The following is a 14,100-nucleotide window of genomic DNA, read 5'->3' as shown; positions in this document are numbered from 1 at the left end:
TCCTTCCCTCCCTCCCTCCCTCCCTCTCTCCTCATCTTTCCATTTCTTTCCTTCCTATGAGACTGACTCTTGCACTATAACAGAGGCTGGCCTCAAATTCTAGACTTTTCTGCCCAGGTGCTATACAGTGCTTAGGTTATTATAGCACAGATTACTCTTTCTGGCTTTGGAGTAATGTTCTGTGATCCTCCCCCCACCCCCCACCCCCCCACCCCCACCCTCAAATTTCAGGCTAACTGCAAGGAATAAGAGAGGAGAAGGTATGGGGTGGACAGGAGAGGGACGGAGTCTGTGAACTTGAATAGTTTCTGCAGCTCAGCTTCATCTAGAACATTTAGATTTTGCAAGGGGAGGACTTCATGGTTTAGGACACTGGAGTGAGCGCGTGCCTGTCGGCCACATGGTACTTTAATCTTTGCCTTCTGCAGGACTGCTGGGTTGGGAGTGACAGATGGAAAAAGCCTGGGGAATTCAGGCCAGACATCAGAACTCTAATCTAGCCTGTGCTATGAATGGGGGCTACCCTTCCCCCTCACCAAAGTGGCTCTCCGGTCAAGTGCTCCCCAAATACAAATTACATCACAAAATCACTCCCTGTCCTCAAGCAACTTAAGGGAAACAGAGTATCACTAGGCAGAAGTGGGCGGGGAAGGCCTGGAGCGCTGGTGGTTAAATCACTCACTCACTGTCCTTGTGTAGAGTCTGTATTCTGGTCCTAGCACCCATGTTAGATGGCTCAGAAACACAACTAACTCCATCCTCCAGAGGGGAATCTGACACTTCCTCATGTATACATCACCCCTTCTGCCTGGGTCTATGACAGGTGCGCATGAGCCCACCTGGTTCACAGTTTGATATTGAAGATGAAACCTAGGCTTTATGAATGCAAGACAAGCAGCAAGCAGTCTACCAGCGGAACTATATCCCAAACCCCTCTAAATAGTTCTTGAATGTATTCATTTATTGTGCGTGTGTGCGCACATGCGCGCATGTGCCCATATGTGATCGATACACAGGACCTGAGCCTCATAGCATCCGGTGGTGGTCAGAACACAACCCGCGGGAGTTGGCTTTCTTCTTCCTCCACCACGTGGGTCCCCAGGAATTAAACTCAGCCTATCGGGCTTGGTAGTAAGTGCCTTTATGCAGTAAGCTGTCTTGTTGACTCCGTTAAATCCTTTCTATTTGTTTGTTTGTTTGAAGTATGTATGTGTGTTTTGCTTGCATATGTGTCAGAATACCATATGCGTGCCTGGTGCTCACAGAGGCCTAAAGAAAGCATTGGATCCCCTGGAACTTGAGTAGAGCTATCGAAGTTGTCTGGGGTCCTCTAGGAGAGCAGCCAGCGCTCTAACCTCCGAGCTATCTCTCCACCCCCTCCTCTAAATGCTTTTTAAACAAGGGTCCCACACTTTCATTCTGGCCTTGGACCCCATGACAGAAGAACATAGCCTGCTTCATGGTTCCCCTGACTGGACCCCCTAAGAACAATGTTGCAGGTGGGGAAGATACTTTTTTCTCTGTGTCCCCAGAAGGGAACCGGGCACCATCTTTACAGCCTGTGCTTCACTTTCCAGGTGGCAGCTGAGGAGCTGAGATGAAGAGTGAGAGGCAGGATGGCACAGGTAGAAAATGCTTGTCCCAGGTAGAACATGCTTGTGAACCGGGGCCAGGGGCAGAGGAGCAGTCAGAGGCCACATTCCTGATACCTGGCTGAGCCCTTTCCTCCCATGGGCCTCAAGGCTCTTACTCACAGAACCTCAGAGCCCTGACTCTGGGGAAGGGGGTAGGCTCCATGCATGTTGAAGATGGGCCTACCATGGTGGGGAGGAACATACCACGAGGCATAGAGCTTAGGCCCTTAAGGAACCTGATGCCTCGTGGGAGACAAATTTCCTCAGGAGATAGGAATGAGTCTTTCCTCTTATCAGTGGCCAGTCAAGATCCATCCCAGAAAACTATTGGCTCAAGGTTACCCAGGAGGTCAGAAGTTGGGCAGAACTCAAGCCTCATGGGTGCCTCCCAGACTCCAGTCCCCATGCCCCTGCCGAGGTCCTTACAGGCTTCGGTTTCTTCTTCAAGGCCTCTGCCTCCTTCCTCTTCAGCTCTGAGAAGATGACTTCGAAGAACTCCTCCTCTGCTTTGCTGACTAGCTCGTCGAGGTCCAGGGCTGCCTCCTCCTCCTTCTGGTCATCCTCTTTGCCCTCTGTCTTGCCTTTCTCCTTCAGCCGCATCTCACGGTGCCTGGCCTCCAGGATCTTTTCCCGCCGGGTCTCACGTTCAAATATCTGGAGCAGACAGGGACAAGCTGGTGGTGACAAGGGAAGTGGGGCATAGCCAGAAACCCCAGCATGGCCTGGGCTTCTATGGACATGTGTCTCTGGCAGGTCTGTTGGGGATCGTATCAAGAGAGGAGGGCTAAACCAGGAGTGCGGGTACATACTTATGATCCCAGTGCTCAGGAGGCTGAGGCAGGAAGGATTGTTGCAAGTTTGAGGCCAGCCTGGACTACTTAGCAATACCCGTCTAGGAGAATCTATGCCAAAGATGAGAGAGATTCATTGTGTATTAAACAATTTTCTATGAAATTAAAAGGAAGTCAGCACATACTCGCACATCCAAAGTAAATTTATCTCTGAGAGTAAATCTCCAATGATGCAAACTTTTGACATTTGCCTTCAGGCATTTGTATGCAAATGAGCCTAGCTGAAATACGTTGCCATGCATGGGGGAAGGAGAAGACATCTAAGCCAGATATGGTGGCATGAGACCTTCAAGTCCGGTACTCAAGAAGGCGGAGATTGGTGGATCTCTTGCGATTTCAAGGCCAATCTGTTCCACATGGGACAGACCAAGACTGCAAAGCAAGATCCTCCTCAAAGCAAACAGATACACACTTGCACGCAGGGCTAGAGATCCGGGCCAGCTGTTGGAGTGCCTGCCTAGCAGAGATCCCCAAATGTGAATCGGGTGTGGTGGCACAAGCCAACAACCCAGTGCGCTCCAGGCAAAGGCTGGGAATCTGAAATCCAAGGTGATCACTGACTGTGCCTTCACGGAGGTCAACCTGGAGCAGGACCGCTGAGTAGCTCCGTTCCGAGGAGCCCCGGACACAGGCTACAGGGAGAATGCCCTCTGGGGTTAAGACAATGTGGTGGTCCTGGACCCAGCTCGGTTGTGAGGCCCCAGCCTCAGGAACAGCCAGGAAGCTATCCCACCCTCAGTACTAGGAACTTCAGTGCCAGTGTCCCCACCTCCCCCACCCCCACCCCCGTGCTGCTGGGGACTGTGGTCCAGGGTGGGGAGAGGGGTAGTGGTGGCTCTCAGTGCCCCTCTTATCACTTCCATGTAACTTCTCTATGGGCGTCTTTCAACTGAGAGGCTCTGTTGCCAAAACGTCTCACTTTTTTACTCCATCACACTGATTTACAGCCTGGGCGTGCTGAGCCGACCATGCCAGCACTACTGGATGCAAGCAAGCGAGCAAGGGCAGATCTGACAGCTTGGGGACCCCACGCTGCCCTCCCCTGTAACGGCAACCCATTTTCCCTAACTCGGTCTCTATGTGATCAGCCGGGCGGGTCAGGTCGTGTACATAGTAGGCCTGTCCCTAGCACTCACAGAAGAAGCTATGTTCTTCTCATTCCTCTGCAGAGTGGAGAGACTGCTGGAGACTTCCAGCAGAGTGGTCGTCCCCAGCTCGGAGCCACAGGCAATGAGACATCCGTTGTCCTGAACCCGGAGGCAGAAGAGCGGGTCATCACACACCTGTTGAAGGAGCCAGCAGAACCAGGTAGAGAGGGGAAGAAAACTGGAGTCACACATATCCTATTATCTGGCCCTCTTGGAACACCCCACCCCCACCCCCCGGTGACACACCCTTCCACGGTGGATGAAGGTCACCCTTGTCCCTAGTCCTAAGGTTGACCTAGCTGCATCATCTTACGGATCTCTGACTCCCTGGTCTCTCTTGTCCCCAGCCAGCCTTTCTCAGCTACAGTTTGCTAATGTCCGCTGATGGGGTAGCCACGGAGAACTTGAATATAGGGATCTGAGAGCTATACAGTTGGAGAGGGGAGAGAATGTTTACTTCTCTTAAATTCCCTCCTGTTTTGCTGTTGTTTGGGTCTGGGTCTCATGTAGCCCAGGTTGATCTTGAACTTACTACCTAGACAGGGCTGACCTTGAACTTCTGACCCTGCTGCTGCAGCACCACGCCTGGTGTATATAGTTGTGGTGCTAGGACCCGGGACCTTGTGCATGCTAGGCAAAGTGTCCTGCCAGCTGAGAAAACTTGTTTCTTGTGGTGCTGGGTGTGGAGCTCAGACTTGAAAGCTAAGCCAGAACTCTACCACTGCCTGGAACCCCCAGCCCTTCCCCTCTGTTTACACTCCCTATGGTGAATCTTATGGTCATCATAGCTGCAAGTCCCCGGGTCCTTCTGCAGAAACCCATGCTCCAGGGGCCAGAGCACAGCTGGCCAGAAATGCAGAGAGGCCCCATTCAGGTGCACATATTAAGAGCCAAAAGCAGCAGGGACACACACACACACACCTGGGCCCATCCAGGAAGGACCACAGATCATAAGGGCCAGGGTGTACAGGTACGGGGAGGGGGGGGACCACACATGTGACCTTTAGGCTGAGGGCAGGGTCACACTGCTTGAACACCAAGTCCCAGATGTCCAGGGTCCCATCCATCTTGGTGGTGAAGAAAACAGCGGGTCTCACAGGACTCCAGGCTCCATCGGAGAGGTAAGCCATGTGGTACCTGTAGGAGCCAGGGTGGTGAATTGGGGATCCTGGGGTGGAGGGAGAAGGCTTGAGGGCCCACCACGGCTCCTCTCACCAAGGCTCTCCTAGGGGCCAGGGGCCGGTCTCTGAGTCTTTCAGGGTAGGAAGCTTTCTCGGGTCTGAGTGCTAGTTTGCTCATCACCCTCACTTACCAATGGTTTCCAGGCTGAACTTAACAGGGATCTGGGGGTGTGGCTCTCCCCATGGGCTGGGCATTGCTATTTCCCACAGTATCAGACCTGATGGAACTGGGTGGGATCCACTGTCGGGTCCCAGGAAGGACACGCCCAGAAATTCTTCTTTTTTTTTCTGAGATGGAGGTTTGCCTTCCTTTGGATTTCCAAAGGTTTGTTTGGTAGACAACTTGGTTTAATAATTTTTTAAAAAGATTTATTTATTTATTATATGTAAGTACACAGTAGCTGTCTTCAGACACTCCAGAAGAGGGAGTCAGATCCCGTTACAGATGGTTGTGAGCCACCATGTGGTTTCTGGGATTTGAACTCAGGACCTTTGGAAGAGCAGTCAGGTGCTCTTACCCGCTGAGCCATCTCACCAGCCCCAATAATTTTTAAGACACATTTTTATGTGTGTGTGGGGGGGGAGGGTGCATGCATGCCACAGCACACACATGGAGGTGTGTCAGTTCTCTCCTTCTCCCAAGAGAGTTCTGGGGATCGAACACAGATTGTCTCACCAGGCACCAAGCGCCTTCTCCCACTGAGGCATCTTACCAACCCAAACAGAAAGTCATCCCTCACCAGGCAGGGCGATGCACGCCTCTAAGCCAAGCACTTGGGAGGCAGAGGCAGGCAGATTGCTGAGAGTTTGAGGCCAGCCTGGTCTATAGATTTAGCTCAAGGCTAGCCAGGGCTACAAAGAGAAACCCTGTCTGGGAGAGAGGTAGATTCATTCCTCAAGGTTGGTCGAAAGTAGGTGAAATATTTTTTAATATCTCTCTCTCTCTCTCTCTCTCTCTCTCTCTCTCTCTCTCTCTCTCTCCTCCCAAGCCCATTCTTCTCCCTAGAGGTACAGCTGAAGCTGAACTAAAATTTCAGGTCTCCTTTGCTTCTAAAGCGTATGAACAGCTGGGCCACAGTAGAAAGAAAAAAAAACCTGGAGATTTGATTTGATCCGATTTTTTTTTTTTTCAAAGATTGGGTCCCACTGTGTAGCTCTGCCTGCCCCTAACTCCTGAACACTGGGACTAAGGGCATGGCTAGCAGGCCCATCTGACTCTGGAGAGTTTGGAAGGCCGGGCAGAATCTTTAGTGTTGCCTATATTCCATGGGGCATAATATTGCAGGGGGCATATTTATACTAAAAAAAAAATTCTTCCTTGTTGTTGGCTGGGTGTGACGGCACAGGCTTTAAATCTCAGCACTTGGTAGGCAGAGGCAGAGTCTGAGGGCTTCTCTGACTGTGACCAAGAACACCGTCGATCGAAAGCAACTTGGGGGAGGGAGGAAAGGGTTAATTTCGCCCTACACTTCCAGGTGACAGCCAGCCAGCCCATCATCCAGGAAAGTCATGGCAGGATCCCAAGGAAGACGCCAGGAGACAGGAACTGAAGCAGAGGCCACGGAGGAATGATGCTCATTGGCTTCCCCCTCATGGCTTGCTCAGCCTGCTGTCTTTCCATATAGCTCAGGACTACCGGGCCAGGGGCGACACTGCCTTCAGGAGACTGGCCCTTCCCGTCCCAATCATTAATCAAGATTTGCATACAGTCCTACAGGTTTGTGTACAGGCAATCTAATGGAGGAGGCATTTTCTCCATCAAGGTTCTTCCACTCAGGTAACTCTAGCCTGGGTCAAACTGACAAAAACAGCAACCAGCACAGATAGGCAGATCTCTGTGAGTCTGAGGCTAGCCTGGTCTACATAGAGAGCTCTAGGCCAATTAGGTCTACCTAGTAAGATCCTGTGTCCAAAAAGAAAAAAAGAATTTATATTGTTAACCAGGCATGGTAGCACATACTTCTAAGCCCAGAGGAGTGTGTGTGTGTATGTATATGTATACATATATATTTGTGTGTGTGTGTGTTTATTTACTTATTTATTTTTTGCCTTTCTGAGTCAAGGTTTCTCTGTGTGTCCCCGGCCATCCTGTAGTGGCCATCAATCTGTAGTGCAAGCTGGCCTTGAACTCTGAGATCTGCCTGCCTCTGCTTCTGCCTCCTACGTGCTAGGATTAAAGGCGTGCGCCACCGCCACCCAGTGGCAAGACAAGGTTTTTCCATGTAGTTTAGGATGCTTCAGACTTGCAATCCTCCTGTCTGGGCCTCCAGAATGCTGAGATTACAGCTATGAGCCACCATGCCTTATGTAGAGCCCTGCTAAGCCAAATCTCTGAAGCGGGGCCCCTGCGTACCCTCTACTCCTCGGCAGCCCTCCCCCCTTACTTGGTCCACATGATCGATGACTCCCGACTGTCCTCAGACCAGATGCGGGCTGTCCAGTCGCCAACAGTCAGAAAGTTCTTTGGGTAGAAGGGGTTTCTCTGGAGGGCATAGATGGGGCCATGGTGGCCATAAAAGGTGCAAACGATCTTCTCAGCTGGCGTCTTGGCCTTGCGGTTGCAGGAGATGACGATGCCCTGTTCGGTGCCCACCATGAACTTGGTTGGCTATGGAGAGGAAGACAGAAGGTCCATGAGATATCATCTCTAGGCTGGACCCACGTGACCAGCAGGCGGCCTGGGAACCTCTGCTCCAGCTGTGTCCAGCCTGAGTCCTGCCCCACTCCATAGCCTCACTGGGAATTTTCCTGGGGCTGGCACACTTTATAAAGGTATTCTTGGCTTTCCTGAGTCCCAGAGGGTCATCAAGGGGCCCTACTACAGGTGTTACTATATACACTATGCAGTGTATGTGTGTGTGTGTGTGTGTGTGTGTGTGTGTGTGTTTGGTGTGTCCATGTGTATGTGTATGTGGTTTATATGTACAGTGTGTGTTTGTGTGTATGTCCGTGTGTGTGTGTATGTGTGTGTGTGTGCAGTGTGTGTATGTAGTATGTGTGTATGCAGTGTGTGTGTGTTTGTGTGTGGGTGTCTATGTGTGTGTTTAGTGTGTCCATGTATGTGTATACAGTTTATATGTACAGTGTGTGTTTGTGTGTATGTCCATGTGTGTGCATGCAGTGTGTGTATAGTGTATATATGCAGTGTGTATATGTAGTTTGTGTGTATGGTGTGTGTGTCCATGTTTGTGTATGCAGTGTGTGTTTGTGTGTGTGTCTCTGTATGTGTGTGTATGCATTTGTGCACAGAAGTCAGAAGAAACTGGGTGTCTCCCGCTATCACTCTGCCTCATTCCTTTGAATCAGGGTCCCTCACTAAACTTGGATTCTTGCTTTTCGGATAGGCTGGCCGCCAGCAAGCCCCCATCCTCCCCTTGTCTCCATTCTCCCACAGCACCGGAGTTAAAGGATAGCGAGTGCTTTAAACACTGAGCCACCACTCTAGCCCTGGTAATCCTGTCATAAGGATTTTGAATATTTGTTTATACATAGAATAAACAAGGCCCAAAGTGGACACAGTGTTTCCCTGAAACTATATGCAGAAACTATATCTAGCAAGAGAATGAAATTGGCTCAAGCTTTCACCGTGAACTTAGAACAGGTGACCAGCCAGCACTCGGGAAACCACCTGGTGGTCAGTGACACAAGTTGTCTCCCCCAGGTCTGGAAACTACAGTTGTGCTTCCTCCTGCTGCCTAGCCTGGAAACTTTCCTGTGAGCATCTGTGGCAAGGCCGGAGACCTGACAGCACTTGCTACCAAAACTGACAACCTGAGCTTGGTACCCAGAAGCCAGGAGGAAGGAGAGAGTCAGCTCCTGCAAGCTAGGTTCTCTCCGAGACCTCCACAGGTTCATTACACACACACACACACACACACACACACACACACACACACACACACACGCACCACATGCACGCATGCACATGCAGGCACATACATATACACACGTGTACATACTCATGCATGCTTGTGTGCATGCACACACATCCACATGTACACACACATGCATGCTCATACACATGTATCTATGCACACACACATGTGCACACACACATATGCACACACAAAGATAAATTATTAAAAAAAATAAGAGTGTGAAAACAAAATAAGGAAGGGGCAGGACCACAGCTCAGTTCGTAGGGTGTTTGTCTAGCTGACATGGAAACCGGGGTTCAAAGCCTACACAAACAGGCATGGCGGTGCATTGCTGAAGTTCTGTTGTCAGGAGGGGAGGGGGAGGCAGGATTAGAAGTTCAAGGTTGGGGGCTGGCAAGATGGCTCAGTGGGTAAGAGCACTGACTGCTCTTCCGAAGGTCCTGAGTTCAAATCCCAGCAACCACATGATGGCTCGGTCACAACCACCCACTCACCCATAATGAGATCTGACACCCTCTTCTGGTACGTCTGAAGTCAGCTACAGTGTACTTATATATAATTATAAATAAATCTTTTTTTTTTTTAAAGAAGTTCAAGGTTACCCTCGAATACTTAGCAAGTTTGGGGACACCCCAGGCTACCTGAGGCCTGTTTCAAAAAGGAATAGAGAGAGAGAAGGAAGGGGGGGAGAGAAGCAGGAAGGAAGACGATTGCTCTATGACCCTTCTCCTTAGAGGTCCCCGGAGGAGGCAAGGTCATAGAGGTAGAGAGAGTGATGAGAATTGCTAAGGTCTCAGGGAGAAAGACACTGACCTGTTTTTCTCAGAGGTACAGTATTTCAATTTTGAATAATGTTTGTTCTGGCAAGAGAACTAGTTTTTGAGGAGGAAATCGTAAGGTTCATTTTGAAAAAAAATCAGTTACAATGAGGGCTAGGCAAAGGGGCTTGATGGGGCTTTGTTTGTTTGTTTGGTTGGTTGGTTGGTTGGTTTGGTTTGGTTAGTTTTTGATACAGGGTCTCACTCTGTAGCCTTGGCTGCCCTGGAACTTGCTGTGTAGACCAGGCTGGCCTTGAACTCACAGGCTTGCCTCTGCCTGAAGTGCTCAGATTAAGGCATAAGCCACCAAACCCAGCTTTTCTGGAAATCATAAGAATGACCAGATTCCTTTGAGGAAGAACCCCGTCAAAGTGTGAGTCAGCAGAACCCACACAGCTATGAGGAAGTAAAATTATATTCACCAGTAACACGGGAGGCGGGGCTCCTTCCCTCCCGGGCTCTTTCTATTCGGTCCAGAAGGTAAATAAAATGTCACGTCTTAATAAAGAGCTTTGAAAGATGGGGAAATTCCAGAGCCAGGTGGTGCGGATGGCTACAGAATGCTATGAGTGGGCAGGGCACTGCAGAACTGGCCCTTCAAAGTGGTTAGCCCAGACTCGGCACGCAAAAAGCGGTGGGGGCAAGGGGATCAGAAGTTCAAGGTCATGGGTCTGGGAGGTGGCTCAGTGGGTAAAGGCTTGACCCACTGTCAAGCTCGACAGCCTGAGATCAATCCCTGAGATTCACACAGTGGAAGGGGAGAATTGACTCCCACAGGTTGTCCTTTGACAAGCATGTCTCCGACCACACACAGCAAAAATAAGTATTTAAAATGTAATATCTTTTTTTCAAAAAAAAAAATTGAGGTTGTTTTTGGGTAAAATAGTAAATTCAAGGCCAGCCCGGGATACAAGGGACTTGTCCAGAATAAAAAGATGAGAGGGAAGCTGGGTGGTGGTGGTGCACATGGTGGTGGCGCACACCTTTAGTCCCAGCACTTGGGAGGCAGAGGCAGGAGGATCTCTGTGAGTTGGAGGCCAGCCTGGTCTACAGAGCGAGCCACATAGAGAAACATAGACAGCCAGGGCCACATAGAGAAACCCTGTCTCAGACAAACAGACAAAAAGCAAGCAGTTTGGCAGGGCTACAGAGATGGCACTTGTTGCTCTGGTCAAGGAGCTAGGTTTGACTCCTGACAGCCACACGGTGACTCGCAAACATCTGTAACTCTGGTTTCTGGGTGTTCTCTTCTGACCTCTCCAGGTACCAGGATTGCATGTGGCACACACAAATGCAGGCAGAACACACACACACACACACACATCTTTAAAATCAATGAATAATAATGGTTAAGGGGGTAGGTGATCATTTTATGAGCTTCCAAACATTTGTAGACTAGAGGTGTGGCTTAGTGTGGAAAGGTTGACCCCAGGTTTAGTATTCAGTAACAAGAGAGAAACACACAGAGACACACACACAGAGAGACAGAGAGGAGAGAGAGAGGAGAGAGAGAGAGAGAGAGAGAGAGAGAGAGAGAGAGAGAGAGAGAGAACAAACTGAGCTACTAAGGTTGGGTATGAAGTAAAAAAAAAAAACAAATTTGGGGGGGCCCTGAGAAGCAAGCCATCCAGCCACAGTGCCTGTAAATGGTCAGGGACGAACCCCCTGCCCGCTTACCTCATACATAAGGGGTAGACACAGAATCAGAGCTTGGGGCTCAAGTCCCAGCTTTGCCATGTGCCAGGGCACTCAGCTTACTGTCGCCCAGACTCTTCTCCTTTGTAGGGAAGCAGGGATAAAACCCCGGCCTCACAGGAGCGTGGCAGCACAGATATCTGGCAAAGGCTGTGTACTCATGCACCATCATGGAGAAGAGGGGACATTACACTTAGCACGTGGCCTAGAAATCGCAACATCGGGGCACAATGTCTTCTTGAATGCCCCCAGATAGGCCCTGAGTTTGGGGTAAGTGGCTGCCTTCCCGCTTACCATTCCGGCATGTGAACGGCTGGGGATGCTGGGGGCAGGTGTGAGGGCAGAGCCTCCCCAGGTCCTACGAATAATGTGACACGGCCAAGGACATAGGAGTGGGGCCACCAAGCTTGAGCCTCAGCTATTTAGAGGAGAAACCAGCCTAAGCCACGACCCGTCTGCAGAGAGATTTTCTTGCCTTGATTTGGGGGAAAGTATCCATTTTCTGCTTCTGACGCACTCTTGAGACTGCTCTGCTAAACTCCAAGCTTATTTTATTTTTATAGGTTTATAGGTTTTGTATGTTTGAGACATGGTCTTGCTATGTACTCCTGGCTGGCCTGGGATTCTCTGTGATTTCAGCTCGTTTTGAATTTTCAGTGATTTTTCTGCTTCTGGCTTCAATTTTGAGTTTTTAAATTTTTATTTATTATCAACATCATCACGATCATCATAATCCCTTCTCTCTCTCTCTCTCTCTCTCTCTCTCTCTCTCTCTCTCTCTCTCTCTCTCTCTTTGTGTGTGTGTGTGTCTGTCCATGACACACTATATATATATATATAAGTAGAGGTCAGAGGACAATTTCCTGGAGTCAGTTTCCTTCCATAGCATGATCCAGGAATTAAACTCAGGTCAAGTTTGTGTAGCAAATGCAAAGGCTCTCTCTGGCTTCTTGTTTTCTGTTTTGTTTGTTTTGACTTAGAAAAACAAACAAACAAACAAACAAAAACAGGACCTCAAACTTGTTATGTATGACTTTAAACTCCTGGTCTTCCTGTCTCCAGCTCAGAGGTGCTGCGATTACAGGTATGCACCTGCGTTCCTGGTTTTGGGGGGTTTCTGTATCATTCCCTGACTGTTGAGACTTGTTCTAACAGGGTCTGTGCTCTGCTTGTCCACCTAATTCCTCTGTTCTTCCTTCCTTCCTCAACACCCATTTATTTTCCTTTCTCCACCCCCCGAGGAAGGGAAGTGACCAGCCTAGGGCCTCAAATGAAGCCAAAGCAGTGAGGACATTGGTTCTGGGCAGGGATCTTCCCCTAAAACTGGGCTTCTCTGGTTGTAAAGCTCCCCTCTGCTCAGAACGGCGGGCCTCAAGCGGGTGGCAACAGCAGTCTTCCTGGAGGTGCTCTGCTGCCCCCTGCTGGAGGATCGCGGTAAAGCCTTCACAAGGAGTAAAGAAAGCTACCCGAGTTCTACACCGGCCCATGCCTGCTGTCCATAGCCCCAGCAAGGTTGAGGAAGGGAGAACATAAAACACCCACCAAGGTAGACTCGAACTCCAAGGAGATGGCGCCCAGGGCGTTCTCCAGCTGCTCTTTTCTGGAGATGTCCATAATGACAACTTCGGTGGGCTCGCTGATCTTGCGGATGTCCCACCACATGACCTGGCAGGGAAGGTCGATTGAGACTGTGAAGACCCTGACTGCTGCCCTGCCTCCATCCCCAAACCATCCAGGGGCTCAAAGGTTATGGGAACAAATGAGAACAAACATATTTTTAAGACTTACAAAGGCAAACGGTATACAAGTCAGATGCAGGCACAAGAAGCTATTTTTCTACAAGAAAGACTCCCCCTACATAGTAACCAGCAAGACAAAACCTACACACAGGACCCAGGCATGGTAACGTGTGTCTGAAATCCCAGCACTCAGAGGAGGAGGCAGAAAGTTTAGGAGTTTGAGGCTAACCTGGATTACACGAGATCCTATCTTTAAAATTTAAAAAAAAAAAAAAAATTAAGGGGGCTGGAGAGATGGCTCAGTGGTTAAGAGCACTGACTGTTCTACCAGAGGTCCTGAGTTCAATTCCCAGCAACCATATGGTGGTCCACAATCCTCTGTAATGGGATCTGATGCCCTCTCCTGGTGTGTCTGAAGACAGCAACAGTGTACTCATACCCATAAAGTAAATAAATAAATCTCCAAAAAAATTAAAAAGCAGATGTATTCATTGATCTAGCATTCTCTCCACCAGCAGCAATATATAATTTAGACTTGCCTGTGTGAGTGTATAATGATCTAGGCTCAAATGCACTTCTTGCTCTTTATTTTCTGATGCTAACAAGATATAAGCCCTTGTGAAATAAAGCATAACAGGCCTGCACCAAGCAGTCAACAGGCACAGAATCGCGTTTCATGAAATTTCAAGCAGCTGCTGAATAGGTTCAAGGAACATGGCAGGTGCAAGAAAGGTGGGAAAGTGTGCGGAGCTGGGAGAGGGAGAGGGAGGGAGAGAGAGAGAGAGAGAGAGAGAGAGAGAGAGAGAGAGAGAGAGAGAGATTTGTTCAAACATGCAGAGAGCATCACTCAGGCAGACACAGAAAGCTGGTGCCCAGGGGAGGGACTGGGAGGTTGTGGACAGAGGAGGCATTTTAGAGACTGCCATTGAATCTTTGGAATGTGTTAACACGGGGAGAGGTTAGGGCAGTGGGATGATGTCTCAGAAGGTAATGGTGCTCGCTACCAAGCCTGAAGACCTGAATTTGATTCCCGGTACCCACATGGCCACATGGGCAATAGAGCACACACCACTGCCCCAGAATAAGTTTTCTTTTGTCTTTCTTTCTTTCTTTCTTTCTTTCTTTCTTTCTTTCTTTCTTTCTTTCTTTCTTTCTT

The 14,100-nt window shown here is 49.5% G+C and overlaps 1 protein-coding gene across 1 annotated transcript in view; it reads right to left on the bottom strand.

Moving 5' to 3' along the window:
* The window catches only part of Dnai2 (dynein axonemal intermediate chain 2), a 34,093-nt gene that overhangs the window by 734 nt on the left and 19,259 nt on the right, over positions 1-14,100 (bottom strand). Inside the window, exons 7-11 of the mRNA XM_021212747.2 lie at positions 12,748-12,870; positions 7,199-7,422; positions 4,635-4,770; positions 3,622-3,768; positions 2,061-2,288 (exon numbers count right to left, since the gene is read on the bottom strand). Of these exons, the coding sequence (XP_021068406.1) occupies positions 2,061-2,288; positions 3,622-3,768; positions 4,635-4,770; positions 7,199-7,422; positions 12,748-12,870 (858 nt within the window). The remainder of the gene's footprint in view (positions 1-2,060; positions 2,289-3,621; positions 3,769-4,634; positions 4,771-7,198; positions 7,423-12,747; positions 12,871-14,100) is intronic.

This window comes from Mus pahari, chromosome 14, assembly GCF_900095145.1.
Source record: "Mus pahari chromosome 14, PAHARI_EIJ_v1.1, whole genome shotgun sequence".
In the NCBI taxonomy this organism is placed as follows: Eukaryota; Metazoa; Chordata; class Mammalia; order Rodentia; family Muridae; genus Mus; species Mus pahari.
Note: the sequence above shows the minus strand (reverse complement) of the source record. Positions and strands in the feature narration are given on the sequence as shown.